Here is a 20,748-nt window from a genome sequence, read left to right on the forward strand (position 1 = left end):
GCTCGCTGCCAAGATTTCGCCCGAGCATGATGTCAATTCCACGCGCCCAAACCGCCTCACCCTTGCACAACAGAGCATCGTCTCGTAGCCTGACTTTCACCTGAACTTCGACTCTGGAATTGAAACTGCGGCGTAGCCTGTCGTGGCCGTGCTCTTATTGTCTCTGGTAACCCCCAAGGTACCTCTTCAGCAGTGCTGGAATCATTGCCTACCATTCCTTCGTCAGGCTCTAAAGGCAGATTCGACTTCCATGATGCTTGTTGGCTCGATCCAGGATTCAACGTGTCTCTCCTTGCCAAATAATGGAAGCAGAGCAGTACTTAAGTATGCTCATGCCGACGTAGCACGCTTCGGCAGTGTATCATTGGGGGTCTGCCCAACGCGCACATTGCAAACTCTCTCCTTGATCGTGACTTTGCCGTTCGGGTGAATTCCAGATCCCCCAAAACACTGCTTCCCAACCTGAGATCTAAATTGGAAACCCACAGCGTGTTACCAGAATCATTGGTGACACAAAAGGGATCAAGAAACGGACTGGTGAATCAGCAGTGAGCATCCCCGCGAAGTTTGTCTTCAATCTAGAAATTGATTCGTACAGTGGCTCATATTTCCGACACATTCCCCAGCACCAATCGAGATGTGGCACCCATCCATATCGTCGATTTCCGTCAGCAGATCATCGGTAAGGCACCTATCTCTTTGTAGCATGACCGACGCCAACGCAAGCTTTGCAGACAACGCCTGCTTGGTGTGGCCCACAGTGGCGCTTAATAACTTCCGCGTTATCACGCGCGAGCTCGAGAACCAGAATGGCATACACTATCATGCATATCTTATGGATATTGATCTCGCTGCGGAAGATGAACGGCTTCTAAACAGAAACCTGACGAGCACGGAAGACATCCAAGATAACTTAAAGACTCCTGCAGCTGCACTAGCTGCATTGCTGCTCAAGACGACAATGCATGTCAATGAGTACTTTTGTGAAAACAGCACCGTCATGGAAGATTAGTTTGTTCATCAATGGTTTCGAAGTTGCCCGTGCAATTATGCTTTTCCCAATCATTTCCCATCTCTAAACCATACGGTCAACTACTCATTCTATTCCCCTTTTGAACACAACGAGCTGTTTTCTGGTATTGCGTCGGCAGCCACGCCGCTACTATCCACAAGATTTCCGCTTGACCTTTTAACTCAAAGGAATTTCTTTGATGCGTTTTGACCGAATGATCCACGTGACATGCGAATGTCATAAGCAAACAGAAACGAAATTTCGACCACATAATCGCTGGGCATGTAGTTGCTGGTATTGTTTGTTAAGCATCTATACGCTATGCTATGGACTCAACACACTCTCTCATGCGCATGGAATGAATACGAACTCTAGCCATGCTCATAATATTTGAAATCAACCGGCCCTAAATCTGTGAAGTGCATTGTTCTGGCTCTGCCTCACAGCTGTAGCCCTTCAATATCTGCCACCTGCTTTGCCGGTCATTGTAGCAGTGGACTTTCCACTGCAGAATCGGTGAGCAAGAGCCTGCCTGGGCGTGATTCTCTCCTCTGGATCCAGCTTTAAGCACTTATCCAGCAAATCGCGAAAATCATCGAGCTCCTTGAGCTGATCTGCTTTTGTAGTACCTTTCTTATTTGCTGCGCGCAGTAATCTCGTCTTAATGTCCTTGCCCGGAACGGGCTGACTCCCAAAATTGATCCAACGTATTGTATCCTTGGGCGGAATGCCAACACGCTCAACACTGCCGAAGAGTTCAAGGTTGGCGTCGAAGTGTGCATATTTGAGTTCATCAGTCCCACGACGAATGACCTTTTTAGATATCTTTCCACGACACTCTTGGATAGCCTTGAGCATTTCATTGTTGGACTTGCCGACGAAAAGAATGGCATCGGTATAGAGTTCAAATAGAGTACAGCCAATAGCCCACATGTCGATAGAATACTGCGGTGGAATACCAAGCATCACTTCTGGAGCACGATAGAAGCGAGAGGCAAGGTATGGGGTAATTTCGTTGTCAGAGGCCGCAGTTGCTGACCCGAGATCTGCAATTTTGATTTTTTTGCCTGTGCCCGCATCGCTCAGGATGTTGTCGGGTTTCAAATCAGCATGCAGAATTTCGCATTTTCGAAGAAGTACAAGAGCCTTGAACATTTGCACGGCGTAGGACTTGACGACCTGTAGTTCGAGTCCTGTCTTTCGACCGTAACTCTTTACAAGGTCGCGTAAATTGCTGCCTAAGTTCTCAAAGACCATGCAAAGATGATTCTTGTGGACGAAATGGCGATGCAAACGCACAATGTGAAAGTGGTCATCCAAGTCGGCTTGAGCAAGTTTGGTAAGTATGTCGATCTCCTTCATGCCTGCCTTACGCATGGCCTCATTGTTGCGGACGATCTTGATGGCGACAAGCTTCTTCGACTGCGTGTCTTGAGCTCGGATAACGGTCGCGAAGACGCCTTTACCCAAAGCTGCTTTCACAACATAGCGATGGTCGATTAGCTCACCAACAATGGTCTTGTAGAAGCCGTCAGGGGTATCCCAATTGTCGTGTAAGTCAGCGGCCAGAGCACGGCCTTGTGCAGACATGGGCTCTGGCTTTACAGCATTCGTGCTCTCAAGTGGCTTGTCTCCCACGGCGAACATGTCATCGTCTGAGTCGTCAGCAAACATATCGTTTGTAGGGATTTTTGGGGCTTTGGTTTGTTCCGTCAGTTCTGCTACAGGGACATCTTTGCGGTCTTTGTCTTTTCTTTCATCGTAGGCGCCAGCGGGCAGTTCCCCATTGCGTGTACGCTCCGCTTCGTGCCTAGCTCTGTCCTCATCGACGTCCATATTTGGGTCATACATAGCTGCTGATTGCTCTTCGCCGTCATCATCTCCAAGTCCTTCGAGCTGCCTCGCGAGCTCCTCGGCTCGCAGAGGTGAGTTCGGTGCTGAATCATGACGTGGTGTTGACGGGTTTGAAATAGTAGGAGTGACTACGTCGACCATTAGCCTCTTCCGACTCTCTAAAGGCTGCATAAACTGACCTGCACGGCTTTCGCGAGACGGTGTGTCCATTGGCGGGGTGGCTGGCACAGAATCTGCTGGAGTAGGTACATTCAAAGCTTGCGTGAGCAAAGATGACGGCTTAGTCTTATTCAGGAGTGCTTCCCTCTTAGCTTGACGCTCGCGACGTCTTCGTTCTATCTCAGCCTCTTCGTCCAAAGGTTCTGGGTCGACCAAAGGAACTGGATCTTCTGCCGGAGGCTTCGCTGCATTGTCAAACTTCACACGCTTCGCCTCAGGCTCGGTCATCTCTTCCGCCGCTACCGAAGATGGAGGTTGCTTGCTTGACTCACGACTGCGGGGTTCTTCACTTTCATTGCGAGAAGCCTTATCTTTGCTCTTGCTTTGCTGAGTGTCACGGCTGCTGGGTTTCCCTGGGCGCCATGGCGATCTACTTCGGTCCCTCTCACGGGAAGAGGCTCTGTATTTGCGGTCATGCCTGCGCTCTCCACTCATACGGAAGCTGTTATATCCATTACGCAAGCCACCGAACTCGCTAGGCTCATCCGGGTCATGGTACGTGCGGCGTGTGCGAGAGTCATAGCGACGACGATCGTGCGCATCTCGCGCATCGTAAAGAGGTTTATCACTTCGCTTGCGTTTGTCACCTCGCGAGTGGCGATATGGCGAGGGTGAGCGATCGTCGCGGCGAGAATACTGCCTCGGCGGTGACCTTGAGGCAGACGGCGTGGCACTGTTGGATCGACGGTCAATGGTGCGGTCTTTGGTGGTAATGTATGGGCCCGTAATTGCCTTGGTGTGCTCCCGCGACTCGATTATCTCTCCCTCCGACTCCGACGACGAGCCCATCTTGATGCTATCGACGTCGAGCTCGTGCCTGTCAGTGTGTTTTTAAAGAAGAGTGTTAGCCTCTAGAGTCTTTGCAACCAAGTTTGTTGCTGAAGAAGTCGAACCGACAGTCAATTGTCTTGTTCCTGCGTCTGCCTTGCAGTAGGGACGACGGTGGAGTCGGCGCAACAGCGCACGAACCTGAATCAGCAGCAGGTTAGGCCTTGATTCAAAATCAAAGACGCAGAGTGGAAGTAGTGGCTGAGGGCAGATTGCGCATTAAAGCGGAGCAGGCGCTATCGCAGGATTCGCAACTTTCTACGTCGAAGCGGTTCAACGGACGTAGCAAAGCAAGATTTCTTGGCTGGCAAACGTCACGTGAGCCGCGCGCCAAGCTCAGCTTATCGTAAAGATCTCTCGTTACGGCTTAGCTGTTTCGAAATGTAAAGAAAAAAATTCGACATCCGCCTTTTACAGATGAGTTTGAAATGCAAAATGTGCAAAACTCCTTCTTATGTGCTATCCTATGGTCACAGACGAAGTAGCACTTCGTCTCATTGGCACCGTGGCCTAATGGTAAGGCGTCGCTTTCCGGTTTCTTCCCGCGCAGCGAAGTTGGAGTCTGGCGAAGATTGTGGGTTCGAGTCCCATCGGTGTCGGTTTTTTTTGTCAATTTCCCCTTACAGCCGCATGATTCAACACACCGTTTTTTTTATCATTCATGTACAGAGCACATCACTCTCCAAGCAATAGCGAATCTGTACATACCATTAGGCTCAAGATAAGTTCGTGCTCGAGAATAGATTTTAGCCCTGGCCCTGGCCATCGAGATTGAGTCATAGAACTTGTGGCATATCAATAGACACCAAAGTTCGTACACTTACGAGGCATGTGGAAAGTTCCACGCTCTCCATGTTGTGCCGTCTCTGATGGGGCCAGGACGAGAGAATCTTCCTTTTACAATTTATAAAGCCCTATGGCTTTGGACGATATCATGAGTAAAGATAGCATTTATTCAGCGCTTCCGGGAAAGAACGCGATCAGGCTGCTACAAATCGAACCTGGAGAGGTGGAGGACCCCATTATTTGCTCCCTTGAGGTGTACAGTTGTCTTGATGCTGCGCCCAGCTATGAGGCGTTATCGTATGTTTGGGGCAGGCCAGATCCCACCGCCTACATCATCTGTAATGGCTCTCAGGTTTCAGTCACGCAAAATCTACGCGACGCACTCCTGCGCTTACGTTCTCGGCAGTGGAATTCAAACCAATTGCATGGACCAAGCTCACTCAGCAACAAGACTCTGTCGGACGTGTCAAATGAGAGCATCTCCAGGGGACGCCTGTGGATTGACGCGCTGTGCATAAATCAACATGACAGCATCGAACGAGGACATCAGGTTGGGATGATGGGCAACATCTTCAGCAAAGCCAAGTGCGTCATCATCTGGCTAGGGACCCAAGATTTCTTCATGCCAGCAGCAGCAGACTTGCTCTCTCGCCTAGCAGCTCTTGGGCCCGTCCAGCGTAAGCTCCGACACGGAACTGTTTACGGGTATTGGGATCACAAGCTCTCCAGGGAAGAAATCAAAGGGTTTCCAGACAGAGACTCGCCGGAATGGAGGCCTCTACGCGATCTTTTTCTCGTGCAATGGTTCACAAGGCTGTGGGTGCTTCAAGAGTTCGCGCTCGCTGCAGACGTTCGCATGTACATTGGACGCTATCGTCTCAACCAGCATGTTTTCGAAGCAGCTGTGTGCAACTTCAGCCGCATCAAGTTTTTCGATGTTCTAGACGACAAATCGCAGAAGGCGTTTTGGGCGATTGACGACATGTTTCGAAAGGATCATGTATGGCGAATTAGAACGGGCAAAAAGCCGAGGCCAGTGTGGGAAATGCTCACTCAATGCATTTGGTTTGACTGCCGCGATGCCCGCGACCGAATCTTTGCACTCCTCTCGATGACTAGTGAAGGCAACGCGGAGAAAATACCTGCTCTTGTGTTGCCTGATTATACAAAGTCCGTCATCGAAGTGTATCGGGACGCTACACTCTATTGTCTCACAAATACGTGTAAGCTGCAATACCTTGGATATGCTACACCAGCCGAAGGCGAAGACAAGTTATGTACGTGGGCGATGAACTTGGAAAGAGATTCGGTCCTAACACAAGTGTGTTGGGGCAACGCGGCTTCCTATGACACCGCGGCAGCTTTTGAGGAATCCTCCAATCCTGGCGTGTTAAGTTTACACGGCATCGGTGTCGCAACAGTTGGCGTAGTTTCGTCTCAGATTTCCGATCCAAGGGCAGCGGGTTGGATTGATACTGATGCCTTGAGTAAATTCCTCCTCTCTACCGATGTAGTTAGCCTTCGCGAGAAGAAATCTGCGGAGGAAAACGCTGAAGACGTTGCCAATGCTTTATTCGCAGGCTGGATACCTTTTTTGCAGAAACTTCGAGGTAGTAACGAATGGCACCGTGAACCTTTGATCAAGATGTTGGGTGGACTGTTGCGTGGTACGATCAAAACGCTGCCGGGAAATGAGAAACGGGTTGTTGAACATCTTCTGTGGTGGAGTAGAAGTCGGCGAGTCTTTTGTACTTTGGACGGTCGTGTTGGTCTGGGACCCCCAAGTTTGAAATGCGGTGATGAGGTAAAATGTCTTTTGGGATCACCAGTCCTGCACGTGCTTCGGCCTTTAGGGGACCATTTCGCATATGTTGGAGACTGCGCTATTGATGGCTTAATGGATGGACAAATTGTTCGGAGTTTCCTGAAAGATCAAAGAACAGAAGAGTTGCCACGCTGTGGAATAGAAATTACTGAAGATTCTGCCGGGCAGAACCTACGGATACGCCTCACTGAACACCTGAAGAATCTTGGTGTGACATCGATCTTTAATATCAAGTGAATCGATATGTTACAGTCATGCTCAGTTTGCAATGCTTACGTCAACAGTCAGCGGTTCAAGTTATTTGTACAATAAACGGCGCTCAGTCTCAACTTTCAGGCTGAGGCGCGTTTCTAGCGCAATAGCACGTCTGAATTCGACGTTTAGCCTTTCGATCTATAGAGGCTGAAATCAGGGCGCGTGTAAGAAACAACCTCAGGCAATAAATTTGAGCCAACTCAACATGAATGGAGGCTGTCTAACAGCTTTAGGGGAGCCAAAAAGTCTCGTCAGGCTTCGTCGTATTGAATATTACGACCGACGTGCTCACGAGATATGGGAGGTGTGAATATGCATCCCCTTGCACAAAAATTAAAGCGTCCAAAGCCCACTGCGTCTCTTTCCGAGAGGGTATACGAGCAGCGTAGAGAAGAATAAGCCAACTGTGATCCCCAGTGAGATCTGGATCATTCCTCCCGCAAAGTTGAAGACGATAGCGTTGAGCGAATTAAGATTCTCACTGGAATTCTATTTTCATGTTAGTAAAAGCTCGCAATCAAATAACAGATTCTAGTTTAATGATAGCAGTTGCAAGCCACGTCTTTGGCAAAAAGTTATTATGACTGGGAGGAGAACAGCATCAGAGAATAAATCAAGTACCCATTTGAACTCCTTCAAAAAGCGCTTGAATTTAACATCCTGCTGATCACAAATTTACTTACTGTAGACTGTTCAGATCCTCTGATGAGAGAGTTGGCAGTGTTGAGAGCAGCTACAATGCTTCCACTAGATGCAAGGCTGCCTGGAACCTGTACGAAGACTGCTGGAAGGAGAATGGTCACAGCTACTCCATGGCGTATTCGGCTGTAGAGGTTTGCCATCACTCCGACAGCGAACGCGCCAAACGTGTATGCTATAGGAGCAGAGGCGCTAAATTTCATGTTGCTGTAAAAGTTGACAACATAACCGCAAAATGAAACCAGGACCATGGCCGGCATCTGAGTGTACTTCGCTTGCAGGGTGAAGCAAGCGAATACGACATAAAGGGGAACAAAAAGAAAGTTCCAGTAAGAAGATGGAGGATTTTCGCAGGTCGTTGCTGTGGTCGCATTCTTGTCCATGGCTCCGTAAAGGGCTGTGCCAACTGTTATGCCGTAGCCGAGGAACAAGCTGTAGAGAATAGCATAGACGAGCCTGATGGAGCCTGGGACAATTGCTTTTGATTGAAGTTCCAAAGCGGAATTCAAGACAAGAAATCCGGGGAGGATCATGGCGATTCCGCTTTGCGCGAGAGCTGAGAAGCAGAAAACGCTACCACCACGTATGCTTCCAAAAGCTCTGGCAAGGAAGGAGATTAGGATAGTCGCGGTGATCTCAAAGATCGTGCTGTACGTTTTTGAAATTTGGGTAACCACAAGCTGCAGGATGCCCAGAAGCAACCCAAGGAGAAAACAAATCGGCAGGTCGATGGGTCGAGCCTTGAAGAACGTAGAAACTGCAGTGCTGGCGAGTCCATACATGATGACGTTTAACCAGAGAGGATATCTGTCTTTCGCGTTTATGACCTCGTCAAGACGAGACAATGCGTCGTCAAGCCCTATAATGTCGTGGAGGACCTCCTTGTAGATTTCGTGTGTGTCCTTGAGCTTCGAAAGATTGACGCCCTGATTGCATCGAACAATTTTGACCTCGGCGGTGTGAGTCAAATAGTCGTCAAAAGATATGAACATGCATCCCGGTATGTAGAGGAACTGGCTGTTGATGTCGAGAATCTTTGCACTTTGCGCTAGAGATTCCTCAAGCCTATGAGTTGGAGCTCCATAAAGCATCATGGCGCGGCACATTCGAATCAAATACTGCTGTCGCTTCAGAATGCTTGCGACATGGAACTTTATCTTTGTGTCCTGGTCTTCTTTCGGTTTCAGGGCTTTCGCAATGATGTTCCCGCTACTATTACGTTTGTGGTGGAGACGCGGCTTTCCATCCAAGTTTGGGTCTTTGCTGTTTGGATTGGCCAGCTGTTTGGACGCTCCAACAAGGGTAGCAAGTGTCTCGTGAGAAGTACCGCTCTTCTCATGCTCGTACCACTTCTTGCGAGGCGTTGATCTACCCGACGAACCGGGTCTGTTGCGAGGACTAGGAGGAGTCGATGCAACTGGGCTGTCACTCGCACGCCGGTCAGGGTTCTTGTAAGCCTGGAGCAACTGATAAAAGATCCCTCCCTGTGTACTGCTTGACACAGAGTATTTCTCGCTATCTGCAAAGGGAGCTTCTATAGTATGATCGCCAACCGGTTCGCCTTTTGTGTGCGCCCTCCAGAGGCTTTCAGCATTAGCTGATGTCTCATCTTGGCTGGTAACCGTGCTCTCAAGATCGTCTTGTTGAGTGCGGGACACATTTTCTGGTGGTGGAATCACTGCGGCATGGCTGTTGATTCTCACAGACCGTTTTGATTCATCCGCTAGTTGATTAGAAGAGTTTGAGAGGTCAGAGGAGGCTAGATTATGAAGTTCATGTCCTGAATCCTGGTGGGGATGTTCGTCCATGAAAGCGCGAGCAGTGAATTAATTAACGAGAGTCAGACCCTATGATCGAATATCGTGCTTGCTTCTCTGAATTGATCATGTATAGTGTGTTAACAAGTACTTAACCCAGAAGACAGAAGCATATGTGATCCTTACGTCGTGGCCACGATGCGTGTAGCTTACTCATGGGGCATTGCGACGCTGTGGACCGAGAGACCTATTCAGGCTAGCAGAGAACGCTCGTGAAATTCATGTGTCAACTTTTCCTATTCCCACCAATCATGGGATCGACGCAGGTCGCCTCCCGTCGCAAATTCTCAAGTTCAGTTGTAACCATCCCCACTGTGACCATCTATTTTGGTACTTTTCATCGAGTCGTGATGAAGCAAACCTTTTCAGTTTCATCGCCGCACGCATCCTAATCAATGATTTCGACTTAGCTTTGAAGCAAGGGTCAGGAGTAGAATAAAATTTCGTTGTCGTCTAATTGTACAAGAATTTTTCTCTCGCGTCGGCAGTATTTGTACAAGATAGGATGACATTTGGTACAGTATGCAATGGGCTGGACGGCGCAGAAAACGTCTATCGGTGGTCTAAATCACCCTCTAATTCGGTAAAATCCTCAATATCTTCATCATCAAATGCATCAGGGCGCCAAGTCACTGTAGCCTTTGCCGCATTGGCTCCAAAGCCCCTGGAATCGAGAGCTGTCCTATCGTATAGGTGATTATGCAGTCGAGAGACCTGAGATGGGACTCCAGGTGTCTTCTTCATCTCTTCAGAAGCGACGTCGTCACCCCAAGCTTCTTTCTCGGGCCCGAGGGAGAATCGCCCAACGTCTCGTGCCCTGCGTCTTGCCTGTCCCTCCTCGTACTCGAGTAGCTCTTGCACTGCTGTCAGAATTACATCAGACAGATCAGTGAGCAGGACTTTGCGCCGATCCGTTGGCCATATCTCACAGATATTTTGCATACCGGCCAACAGCGCAGTATCAAATACTTTCTTGAAATCCAAAAAGATGCGCGACGCGCTTGCATCTCCCGCAAACTTTAGTGGAATGAAATTATCAATTATGAGTTGGTTGTGCTTCTGGGGTGCTGGCTTGACGTTGCTGCTGAACAGCGCAAGCATGAGCGGAGATATGGGCGTGAGATTTGCAATGTAATACTTGTTGGCACCTCGCCTGCCTACAAAGACGTCTTTGTAGCAGAAAATAGCGCCCGTAAGACCTTCATGAATGCTATCGTAAGTCTCTCGTTTCGTGTAGTCGCCCGGCAAGGCCACAGAAGCGGGCGCTGGCTTTACGACAAGGGATTCATGTGTGACAAAGTTTGGTCCTCGTTGATGAATGGCAACATTTGGGTAAGAGCCGGCACAAATCAACAGTTTGAGTAATGTGACGTTGTTGGCTGATGCATTGATGTCGTGACCCCATCTATGAGTGTAAAAACCCGCCTTGCGAAGGACATCTCGCGTGGCGTCAACGCGGACCTGAAGCTGGTCAAAGTATTCAACAACCAGTTGTCGCTGCTCAGCCCATTCACGTACGGCGCTTGTATCTGTACGTTGAATCGCCGTATACTCTTCATATGCTCGAACTTGTGCAATTAGATCGCCTTCCATGTTTCCCGCGTATTGTTCAGCAGTCGCTCTCCTTTCAGAAGGCGATTTGCTGTCAAATCGACTGTCCCCAAAGAGATACGATCTAAGAGCCATTAAGTTCGCGAGCACAACTGCCCGATCAAGACAGCGGAAGAGGATGCCAAGCATGACCACGCGAGCAAAGCACGGGGCAAGCGTTGTCCGGTAGAGAAAGTAGCCAATCAGCGAGACGTCTCCCGATGCGTCAAGTGCCCCAATATTATGAAGGTAGCTTTCAGCTGCCTGAACTTTCGTTGACGGTATAGGCTTCAGATAGCTGCTGAAGTATTCTTGTACTGAAACCGCAGGGAAATGAATTTTTGCTCGGAGATACAGGCCTTCCAATCGATGTCTGTCCATGTCTTCTGAATTTGGAAGCACGTCCAATGATTGCATTTCCTCTGTTGTAAGAGCACTGTAATATTGTCCTGGCTTGGTTCTTCCGGCCCTGCCTGCTCGCTGAAGAACACTGGATCTGCTGATACGTTCGTCTCGAAGCATTTGCATATCTCCAAAAACCGAATCGCTGACATTTCGCTGTAGGCCACTGTCGACCACAAATTCGACGTCGGGAAATGTGATGGACGATTCTGCTATATTAGTTGCAATCATGATGCGTCTGACTCCCTTCGGAACCGTGTCCAAGGCGGCAACCAGATGGGCTGGATTTGAACGGTGAAGCATGAGAATCTCAAAGCGGTTTTTATCGGAGAAATTTACGCGTTTGGTGTCGAGAAGGATGCGATGAACTCGCCGAATTTCCTGTGCACCTGGGACGAACGCCAGGATAGCGCCACCACGAGTCGTTTCCACAATATGAACAATAGCTGCGGCGACTGCAAGAATATTGTCATCGTTGGCAAGCTTTCCATTGCTTTGTTGAAACAAGCTGTCCCACTGAACAACCTGTTTCGGTTTTTCGACGACAGGTTCCAAGAAGCTGTGTGATTTATCCACAGGACTCTGGTGCAAATCCATCCGCTGCACGGCTTGGTATATCTCCGGAGGAAGATGGTGAGCATAAGATTCCAAGAACTTTGTCTCTGTTTTGAACATATGACCAGGTACATTCAGATAGGGAGGCCGAATTATTGTACCGTCTTGGCTAATCATTTCAAAATACCGTTCGAAAAGATCGCTCTCAACCGTTGCGCTCATGAGTATAAGTTTCGGCACCCGCAGACCCATAGCTAAGCGTTTCGAAAATGTCATCTTGATGGTTGATAGAAGGCGATCAAGGTGAACGGAACGCTCGTGAATCTCATCAATGATGATGTGAGACAAGTTGTGAGGCAACTCATCTTCCGTTCTTTCCAATTCGTTCGCGAGGAGCTCCGTTGTGCAGTACGTAATACTTCCGCCTCTTTTACTGTAGTTGAAGTAGTCTCCGCCAATGCGGTATCCAACGACGTCACCCAACTCTCTTTCTCTCTCATTGCAAACGGTCAAGGCTAAAGCAACGCATGCCAGCCGACGAGGTTGGACGCACATTATGTTGCATAATGCTCCTCGACCTTCAGCAATTGCATCATCAAGGATGATTTGGGGAACTTGTGTGCTCTTTCCACTACCTGTTGATCCAACAATGATGCACTGATCATGATTCTTCACCATAGCAATGATTTGAGCCTTGTGCTGGTAAATAGGTAAGCGGGCTCGAGCGGCGAGTTTTTCAGCGAACTCCGGATTTTCTCGATCCCATTCTTGTTGCAGCCTTAGCTCATCACTTCTTGCCGCCAGTGATTGCGCGATACTGTGGTATCGGTCTCCCGCTGTAGCCTTTACTCGTCCTCTTCGACGACCTATGACTGGTTTGTAGCCAGGGGTGTATTTTGACAGCTGGAACGATGCCAGATCCATGTCATCTGCAGCTTCGACGCATTCAGATAATGCGTTGACAACGGCGGGATTAAGGGAAGCAAAGGTGGGTGATACACGTTTAGGAATAAATCCTGCATTCTGCTTTGACATGACCAGGAATTCATCAAACAAAGCAGGCTGGCGTCGAACAAGCCGAACCGCAGCCTCAAGAGCAGCCAATTTCATGGCATCCCTGCGAGTGGGCATTTCATGAAACTCTGAGATGGGTCTGTTGTCCCAATATAGACGAGAGGCTGTCCAAGTCGAAGATCGTGGACCAGGAACACACTCGTCCAATCTCTGATAATGCCCGTATCGTTCTTTGAGCTTGTAGAGGTCCAAAATGCTCGACGAATTGTCAAGATTGACATAAGCATTATCTTGCAAGTCGATCCAATGACCGTCTCGACCAAGATCGACCTGAATCACGTGCTTCAGCGCTGCATAAGCAAGGAATTCAGCTTCCCTGCGATCTCCTGCACATGCGCTCGCAATATAAGTCGTATCCGGTATAGCAACTGTGGCCTTGATAGTCCCACTGTGGTGATCCTCGAATATGACTTGCGGTGTGCGAAGATATCGTGCAGCGAAGTTGTGGATGTGCAGCTTGGCAGCAACATCGGAAGGGTTCCACTCAAATTCATGCTTCTGAACATCCAAAACCTCCTTGGAGACACCCTTTCCAAACACATCCTTTAACATGCCAAGCACATGTAGTCGGTAAACGAGGCTCAGGAATGCAGCAGCATAAGCTGCGTCTGGAGTAATGCCTTCACCAACAACCTGCACCTTGTCCTTGCCAATTTGAATTAGGAAGTTGTGGCGCCAAATAATCCGTTCCGGCCGCCTCGACAACTCTTTCCACTCGCTCAGGATATGTCGAGATTTTAGTGATGCAGTCACAGCAGACATGACCTCTGCGCGAGGTGGACAATCGAAGATTTCCTTAGCCAAATCGCCATAGCTCTCTGGCTTCGGAAAATGCGGTAGACGCGAGTAATAGCTAAGATCGCGAAGTGGCTTTTCTATCTCATGATCTCGCACTCTGTACCAGATTGCTGACTTCCGCCAACTCCGATTTACATCTTGGCTACCTTCGCCAGCATTGGAAACGATGCTCCGCGTTTCGTCGAGAGGCGATTGGGCGGTTGCTAAATGAGCAGCTGTGCGGACTTGTCGACAACTTGGTGACGGACTGGACCTGCGCCCGAGACTGGTCCAGAGGGGACGTCTGCATCGCAGAGTCTGTGACGGAGGGATTAGATGAGATGTACACAGGAGATGAGCAGGTTCCCTCACATGTGCCGTCGCCATTTGGAGCCATCTTTGCATCCGAGGAGGCAGGATGGCTCTGGTTGAGCAGCGTAATTATGAGAGAGCTATGCCTTGTCTGTAGTTTCCGAATCGTACGATTTTATGCTTGACTAGGAGATGGTGGTGGAAGTCGAGTTCATATGCAATGCGGTTGTGTGCCAACGTAACAAAATCATTCGATGATTTAGCGTCTTTACTAATGGACGGGTTGCTGAATAGTATAAAGATCAAGTTGCATGTGTGTCGGAAAGAAGATTGACAAACGAGTAAATTAGAAAAGTTCATTACCGTTTTGAGATCGGAAAGGTCTCGGATGCCGCGATCACGAGAGATTTTTCAGCCTAAGGCTATAAGGCAACAAGATGTGTATGGCATTGCGAAAACTAACTGAGCTAGCTTTACTCAAGTCTGAGATGTACTCCGTCATCTTTGATTGCTCTAGGCTATATTTCATACCGAACTTAGCACTGGTTTGCAGATTTGATTCTCAGTAGAGAATTTTTTGAAACTGCTTCCCCCGGTGCATAACTGCCTCGATTGCTAGGGCATCTACTTTCCGTTTTACCCGATGCGATCTGGAGCTCTTCGTCTTAATTTTTTGAATGCTTAGTACTGTTGTCGTTATTTTACGATGAATGGCGACAATATCGTAGCCCTCCTTGCTATATCATTGAATCCGGCTTGTAGATTCAAGTATGACAAATCTAAGTGCCAAAAAAAAATCAACGTGCAGTGTGTAGTGTATCGAGGCCTGCCTTAATTTCGTTTCTTGTTGCAGATATATGGCATCAATGAACCAGTTGGCCTTTGAGTCGTTGAATTGACATATATTGATGTACTGAAATCTGGTTCGCACTTTGGTTGCTTCAATACAATGTGCAAACATCAAGGTAGGAATGGACGAAGATCAAACAAGGCAGCTACTATACGCGGGGCTGGCTTGATTCTCGTCAAACGTTACAAATACTGACTGCAACTCAACATCAACAGCGTAAGTCGCGTGGGCTCTCGAATGATTGAGCGGCAACAGACCACCACATTGCCGGACCATTTGATCGATATTCAGCAATGCATCGAAAACATTCGACCTTGATCTGATAAAAATCCGGGAGTATGATTCGGCAGATGCTGGACAGGCTTGGATTTTCATTAAAAGGAAACGTGCAAGCGAGCCACATTTCAGAAATTTCGCAAAGAAATTATTGTGTCCGCGCCCTTCTCCTCAGTGGGTTAACATGTCAGCTTCAGAGAAATAACTTCAATGAAGTCAAAGATGGAATCCAACTGCATCGAGAGGGGAGCTTTCGCCAATTGATGTACAACAGCCGACGGTTTCAGAGATGACGCTCTACGTTAAAACTCGTAATAATTAAAGCCATATAATGACATAGGAAGGCGCTGTAAAGCTTCCGGTCCAACGACGTGAAATGCACACCTCATCCAGTCATCTTGATGTCGAAGAAAAAGTATGAATGGCTCTCTTTTAGCTTCTTTTCGTTGGCTGGCGCACTCCGTCGAAGTGTGCTTGGGGATGAAAACATCAGCTTTGATCTTATCTCGATGATAAGATCCTCTCTTCATCCCCACACGCACCAATCATTCAGAAAGAAAGGTCACGCTTCAATGCCGGATGGTAGACTGCCTTGGAAAGAGTAAGCTGCTTCCTCCCAAAAATCGGCAGAGCGGGTTCCGTGCGATATGAGCAGAAATCGCGTCTTTTAAGCTTGTTGAACGCCATGTTCGCCTTTCATCGTTTCCCCCTTTGGTATGTCCGCCGCTGGTGCAATGACAGAGAGGGACTGCTCGGTGACAGACCTTAGCCGATCGACCTCGGCAGATGTGGAGCTTGTCAAACATGCAAACGATTCCCCACCATACCGACGCGGATTACTCTCTAGTCTTTCGGCATTTAACTGAGAAAACAACCCCAATTGACTTTTCCCTCTGGTCCATATTACCTTCGCTCGATCTACCACAACCAAGTCGTTGTAAAACATAATGTCCGGTCCAGGTGCAGGCCACGAATACCCACCCGTAAGCAAAAGTCGACGCATGCTCGGCGTTATGATGGCAACGCTCACGAACAAACCCAGGTTCGAGTCTCCTGGCTCAAGCGCGATGTCCTCCTCTTCGCCAACAGCATAGGCTGCACGGCCGACGAGCTGCACTTCCTGTACGAGCTGCACCCCAACTTCGCCGCTTTCCCCACGTACCCCATCATTCTGCCCTTCAAGCATGAAAGCCAGGAGGTCATCGACTTCTACAAGGCGTCCGGCGCACAGCCCATCCCCGGCGTGCCCAAGTTCAACCACAAGCGCGTGCTGGACGGCCAGCGCAAGATGGAGTTCTACAAGCAGATTCCTGTGTCGAGCCACGGACGACACTTCGAGATCAGGTCGAAGGTGCTGGGCGTGTACGACAAGGGCAAGAGCAGCGTCGTCGAAACGGAGCAGAGGCTCGTCGACGCGGAGACGGGCGAGACCTACACGAGAGCCGTCGGAAGCGCCTTCTTCGTCGGCCAGGGTGGCTGGGGCGGTCCAAAAGGTAAGTGACTTCGCAAACACCTTTCTGCTTTCCCCCCCTGGGCTCCTGAACACGCACGGCGCGCTGACACAGAATGATCCCAGGCGAGAAGGACCCAGTGTACGACCCACCAGCAGGCAAGAAGCCGGATGCCACCTATGAGCTGCAGCTCACGCCCGAATCCGCTCTTCTCTACCGCCTTAACGGTGACTACAACCCCCTGCACGCCGACCCCGAGCCGGGCAAGCAAATGGGCTTTGGTGGTGCCATCATGCACGGTCTTTTCTCGTGGAACTCGACCGCTCACGGTCTTCTCAAGGTGCTTGGCGGTTCCGACCCAAAGAACATCAAGGAGTTCCAAGCCCGATTCGCTAGCCCTGTCAAGCCAGGCGCGAAGCTCGTGACTGATATCTGGAGGACGGGAATTGTGGATAAGGACGGCTTCGAGGAGATCAGGTTCGTCACCAAGGCAGACGGAAAGCAGAGCCTGAGCAATGGACGGGCATTGATCAGGGTTGTGGGCGGCAGCTCGAAGCTGTAGGTTGAGAGAAGGAATGCAAAGAGCCATAAAATGTTTGAATAGTATGGTGCATCTGATTAAAAGGCTAGTCTAGCAATCCACTATACCACATCCTCCAAATCCGGTTATCTAATGTACAAGAGCGTAGGAGCGAGTCAGAGTTGAGATGAATGCCTTCGCTATCTTCTTCGTCAATTAAAATCTGTAAGAATAGGTCAAGAGTTGTTTGATTTTTACTTTGCTCAGTTCGCGCTCAAAAAGGAGGCAAGGGTATCTTGATCACAGGTGATGATTTTGCTGGACCGCTATGCCATGCCTGCAAGCCCAACCACGACTTCAGCCAAAGCCGTCCGTGGCCGTCGTCGGTCTGGCTGGAACCCATTCTATGCACGCAATGGCGCGAGCTAGGTGATGCGTCTTTCGCATGTCGCTAAAGCAAGAGATTTGATCAATACGGTTCTAGGGTGCGTCTACCGGAATAGTTGCACCAATCGCACTGCCGGACGAACCTAGTCATTAGCATGAGGCCGCAGAAAGGATAGCATGTAACAGGTGTCCGAGTACTTGGCAAACGTGGGACGGGGGGGAGGGGGGCTGGATGATGGCGCCGGGTAAGATCGGGTCATATGAAAACATGTGCTTCGGATGTTGACATCCACTTACCGCCGTAAGGGAAGACCCGTCGTTATCGACAATGCAGTATTCGGACCTGCATCTCTGGCATGCACGAATGTATAATTCCTTGCATGGGGCGCACTAGGGACGAAAACGTGGTCAGCCTTACACAACCATTCTGTTTCAGCCCCCGGATAGAGGCTTAGAGTTGTTCTGACGTACTGTCTGTCCACAGCCAAAGCAATCCCGTTTGGAGCCCATCTAGCAGAATTTGGTGTCAGCCTATCCCTCTGCACGATGATTTACGTATGCAATGAGAGCTTTCTTGTATAAGCCTTTGCCTGGTTGGTTCTACAATGTCCGTCCTTAACTCATCCCCACATACCGCCACCTCCAGCTCCATGCATAATGTTCGCCAACCAGGCAATGATCGACACAGAGACCCATATGTACCTTAATGTCCTCTTTTGGTCGTTCCTCCGTACTCAGGACCTGCCACTGCATGAACTCTTGGTTCTGTAGTTCTGTTCGTGTATTGAGAGGCATGTAACATGCCTCATCCCACCATTTCCCACATCGTTCACACCAGCGATGCTTCAGACACTCTTTGCAGCGAACGAACAGGCGTGGAGGCTCTGCTGTGCTGTCCTTTGTATGGGGCCATTGCGCGGCACGGATCGAGGATGAATGCATAGGCGGTGGCGCGAGCAGAGGTAAATGGTATGACGGTGATTTTCCAAAAATCGCAGGACCCTCTGGCGACGACTTGCATTTGCTGCAGCCGTGTGGGCCTAGGGCAATCGTGGCTACAGCAGGAAGTAAGAAGGTGTTATGCGGGTTCGGAGGAGAGTTCGGATCTTGGTTCGTGAAGTTGTTCGGATCGTGTCTTGGCCCGCGGCAGAGGACCGCATCGAAATGAATAATACCCTCACACGCCTTGAGAGTAGTAGCCCAGTCTGACAATGGCGTCTTCTTGAACATTGACCCAGACTTTTGATACCACCTGTCCTCAATGCCGCAAAGCTCGTTGTTGAGCGCCTCTTGCGACTTCTTGTTCCACTCTGCGCCGAGTTTGGCACCCAGTGCATTCATCACTCCTGCGGGCGATGAATCTGGGTATCTCGTCGGTGACCTCCTTCTGCCAATCTCAGGTTCTAGTGGGCCGGGACGTGCTTCCATTGGCCCAAAGACGTAGAGTCCTTTTAGCTTTGGGGTGCCTGGCGGCCGCGTTGGTCGCACAGCGTAGTTGAGGACCTGCATGAGCTTCCGCTCGTTAAGATGCTTTGCCTCTCGTATGGACAGTATACGGATGTTGTACTTGTCCTCCGAGATGATCTCGCCAACAAATTCGGCGGGAACGGTCAACCCATCCAAGATCATGGTTGCCACGTTGCCCAAGACGTTCTGCCGTAGCAACCGTGACATGATGCCTCGCAACGGGCCAGAGTAAAAGTCAACTTCTGTCAATGCTTCATCCATGCGCTGACTACGCCAACTGATCCCCCCAGAGTCGATGGGGGAGATGTCGAACGTAGCTACTTTGATGGTCGAGAGATCGAGATATCGCGTTGCTTCAGGCGAACAGGCGACGACTTGTCTGAAGCTCTTTGAGGCGCGTGATAGTGCGTAGAGGGACGAGACTGGGATGTACGGCGCCGTCTGGCGCATGATAATCGAGTTGGACAGCAAGTCCAGTAGGGTCAGTGGCATCTTGCTTGGGTGGGTAAGCTGGGAGGTGCCCGCCATCGAGAGGTCGATATGTGGCTGCATGACATTGCCTCCTGGAGGTCGAGTGCATTCTCCGAACGATCCGGCAACGGCCATGGTCGGTGTATAAATGTGTCAAACAAAGAGAAGCAAGAAGGTGTGGAGGAGAAGAAGAAGAAGGAAACCGGGGATATCAATAGATATAAAACAGGGTGAGTCTAATGGCCACGCGCTTGGCAGGATGAAGGAAGAGCCAAGGTGGCCAAGGTGTCGAAAGAAGCAAGTGATTGTGCGGTCCGACAGGTGGTGTTGATGCGATGCTCAAGCAGATGACTTTCCTGACGCCATGCGCATCAAGGGTCCACACGCTAAGCAAACAGGGTGCGCGGAGGCGACGCGGCGGGATGGAGCTTTCTTTGCTTATCGGTTTGGGGGATGTGCAGCAGGCATCAGTAAGCAGCAGGGCGCCAGGTTGAATGTTGAGAGATGATTGGGATGACGGCAGCGTGCTCACCGAGCGGAGAGAGATTAAAGTGCGGCCGTTGGGAGGAGACGTGTTCGAATGACCAGATGGTTTTATGCAAGACGAGCCAAGCGAGCTGCACAGTGGGCTGCAGCAAGGCCACCAAAGCTCGAGTGCAGATCTCGCGAGATCTTGAGGTCAGTTCATTTCTCGGCGAGACAGGCCCGAAAGCCGGGCAAAACAGATTCAAGGGCACTCGGTATTGGCTGGCCGAGGCCGCGACCATTACTGCGTGGTGGAGGAGGCAGTTTCGACACCGCCGAATGGTGTCAAGAGGATGGGGGCATTGCCAGAGAGGGAGAGCCGGCGGCCGCTGCAAGCACGACGAACAAGAAGCGTACGGGGGGGAAAAGAGCGAGAGTCGAGAGCGGCAGAGAAGAAAAGCCTCCAGCGGGATACACAGGGCAGAACACTACATGCGTGCCCGGCGGCAGAAGCGTAGTATCCTTTCTTTATCTTCGTCTGCTTCGTCGCGTGTCTCGGGTCCTGTCCACCGCCTTGGTTGGGATGTTGGCCAGAGATCTTGTCGCCCCTCAGGACCAAAACCACGAGCGAAGAAAAAGCACACAGAGCCCCTTGTCGAAGGCGAGGTGTGGGTCGCGTCACGTGCGATGCGGCTCCTCCCACCTCCTCCACGCCATTCAACCGTTGGCGTGCTGGGCGATTGGCGGGGCGCTGCCGCTTTGGGTTAGTCGGAAGACGGGCTGGCCAGGCAGCCAAGGACGACGAGGCAGCAAAGGAGGCGCCACGCGGCTCAGGCTTCCAAGGCCCCAAGGCCTG

The 20,748-nt window shown here is 50.1% G+C and overlaps 7 protein-coding genes and 1 non-coding gene across 12 annotated transcripts; 4 read left to right on the forward strand and 4 right to left on the reverse strand.

Annotated features, from left to right (window-relative positions):
* Positions 1-89: 89 nt before the first annotated feature.
* On the forward strand, positions 90-1,282 carry PV09_01175 (uncharacterized protein). Its single transcript, XM_016354022.1, has 3 exons — positions 90-548; positions 599-682; positions 735-1,282. Coding segments are annotated over exons 1-3 (363 nt in total). The 5' UTR covers positions 90-547; the 3' UTR covers positions 1,013-1,282.
* A 3-nt stretch (positions 1,283-1,285) lies between these two features.
* PV09_01176 lies at positions 1,286-4,168 on the reverse strand. 2 transcript variants are annotated; one of them, XM_016354024.1, is made up of 3 exons: positions 3,818-4,168; positions 3,046-3,758; positions 1,286-2,994 (listed from the first exon to the last, which is right to left on the reverse strand). In XM_016354024.1, the coding sequence occupies exons 2-3, from the start codon at positions 3,518-3,520 to the stop codon at positions 1,469-1,471; spliced, it is 2,001 nt and encodes a 666-aa protein (XP_016218119.1). In that variant the 5' UTR covers positions 3,521-3,758; positions 3,818-4,168; the 3' UTR covers positions 1,286-1,468. The 2 variants fall into 2 exon arrangements, with proteins under 2 accessions (XP_016218119.1, XP_016218118.1); XM_016354023.1 differs by having other exon boundaries at positions 3,046-4,168.
* Positions 4,169-4,412: 244 nt separating this feature from the next.
* Positions 4,413-4,512, forward strand: PV09_01177. Its single transcript has one exon. It is a non-coding gene; the product is annotated as a tRNA-Arg (tRNA).
* Positions 4,513-4,816: 304 nt separating this feature from the next.
* Positions 4,817-6,761, forward strand: PV09_01178 (uncharacterized protein; the record flags this gene model as incomplete). Its single annotated transcript, XM_016354025.1, has 1 exon — positions 4,817-6,761. The coding sequence occupies exon 1, from the start codon at positions 4,830-4,832 to the stop codon at positions 6,759-6,761; it is 1,932 nt and encodes a 643-aa protein (XP_016218120.1). The 5' UTR covers positions 4,817-4,829.
* PV09_01179 (uncharacterized protein) lies at positions 6,734-9,410 on the reverse strand. Its single transcript, XM_016354026.1, has 2 exons — positions 7,463-9,410; positions 6,734-7,268 (listed from the first exon to the last, which is right to left on the reverse strand). The coding sequence occupies exons 1-2, from the start codon at positions 9,284-9,286 to the stop codon at positions 7,113-7,115; spliced, it is 1,980 nt and encodes a 659-aa protein (XP_016218121.1). The 5' UTR covers positions 9,287-9,410; the 3' UTR covers positions 6,734-7,112.
* Positions 9,411-9,675: 265 nt separating this feature from the next.
* Positions 9,676-14,345, reverse strand: PV09_01180. 2 transcript variants are annotated; one of them, XM_016354028.1, is made up of 2 exons: positions 14,066-14,345; positions 9,676-14,011 (listed from the first exon to the last, which is right to left on the reverse strand). In XM_016354028.1, the coding sequence occupies exons 1-2, from the start codon at positions 14,096-14,098 to the stop codon at positions 9,848-9,850; spliced, it is 4,197 nt and encodes a 1,398-aa protein (XP_016218123.1). In that variant the 5' UTR covers positions 14,099-14,345; the 3' UTR covers positions 9,676-9,847. The 2 variants fall into 2 exon arrangements, with proteins under 2 accessions (XP_016218123.1, XP_016218122.1); XM_016354027.1 differs by having other exon boundaries at positions 9,676-14,345.
* A 1,567-nt stretch (positions 14,346-15,912) lies between these two features.
* PV09_01181 lies at positions 15,913-17,690 on the forward strand. Of its 2 annotated transcripts, XM_016354030.1 has the most exons (4): positions 15,913-16,114; positions 16,174-16,624; positions 16,708-17,207; positions 17,272-17,690. In XM_016354030.1, exons 1-3 carry the CDS (start codon positions 16,079-16,081, stop codon positions 17,142-17,144), a joined length of 924 nt encoding a protein of 307 aa, XP_016218125.1. In that variant the 5' UTR covers positions 15,913-16,078; the 3' UTR covers positions 17,145-17,207; positions 17,272-17,690. The 2 variants fall into 2 exon arrangements, with proteins under 2 accessions (XP_016218125.1, XP_016218124.1); XM_016354029.1 differs by having other exon boundaries at positions 16,708-17,690.
* PV09_01182 lies at positions 17,176-20,494 on the reverse strand. 2 transcript variants are annotated; one of them, XM_016354031.1, is made up of 4 exons: positions 18,192-20,494; positions 17,961-17,999; positions 17,787-17,879; positions 17,176-17,619 (listed from the first exon to the last, which is right to left on the reverse strand). In XM_016354031.1, the coding sequence occupies exons 1-4, from the start codon at positions 19,560-19,562 to the stop codon at positions 17,572-17,574; spliced, it is 1,551 nt and encodes a 516-aa protein (XP_016218126.1). In that variant the 5' UTR covers positions 19,563-20,494; the 3' UTR covers positions 17,176-17,571. The 2 variants fall into 2 exon arrangements, with proteins under 2 accessions (XP_016218126.1, XP_016218127.1); XM_016354032.1 differs by having other exon boundaries at positions 17,961-20,494.
* Between the last annotated feature and the right edge of the window lie 254 nt (positions 20,495-20,748).

Source organism: Verruconis gallopava (genome assembly GCF_000836295.1).
Source record: "Verruconis gallopava strain CBS 43764 unplaced genomic scaffold supercont1.3, whole genome shotgun sequence".
NCBI lineage: Eukaryota > Fungi > Ascomycota > Dothideomycetes > Venturiales > Sympoventuriaceae > Verruconis > Verruconis gallopava.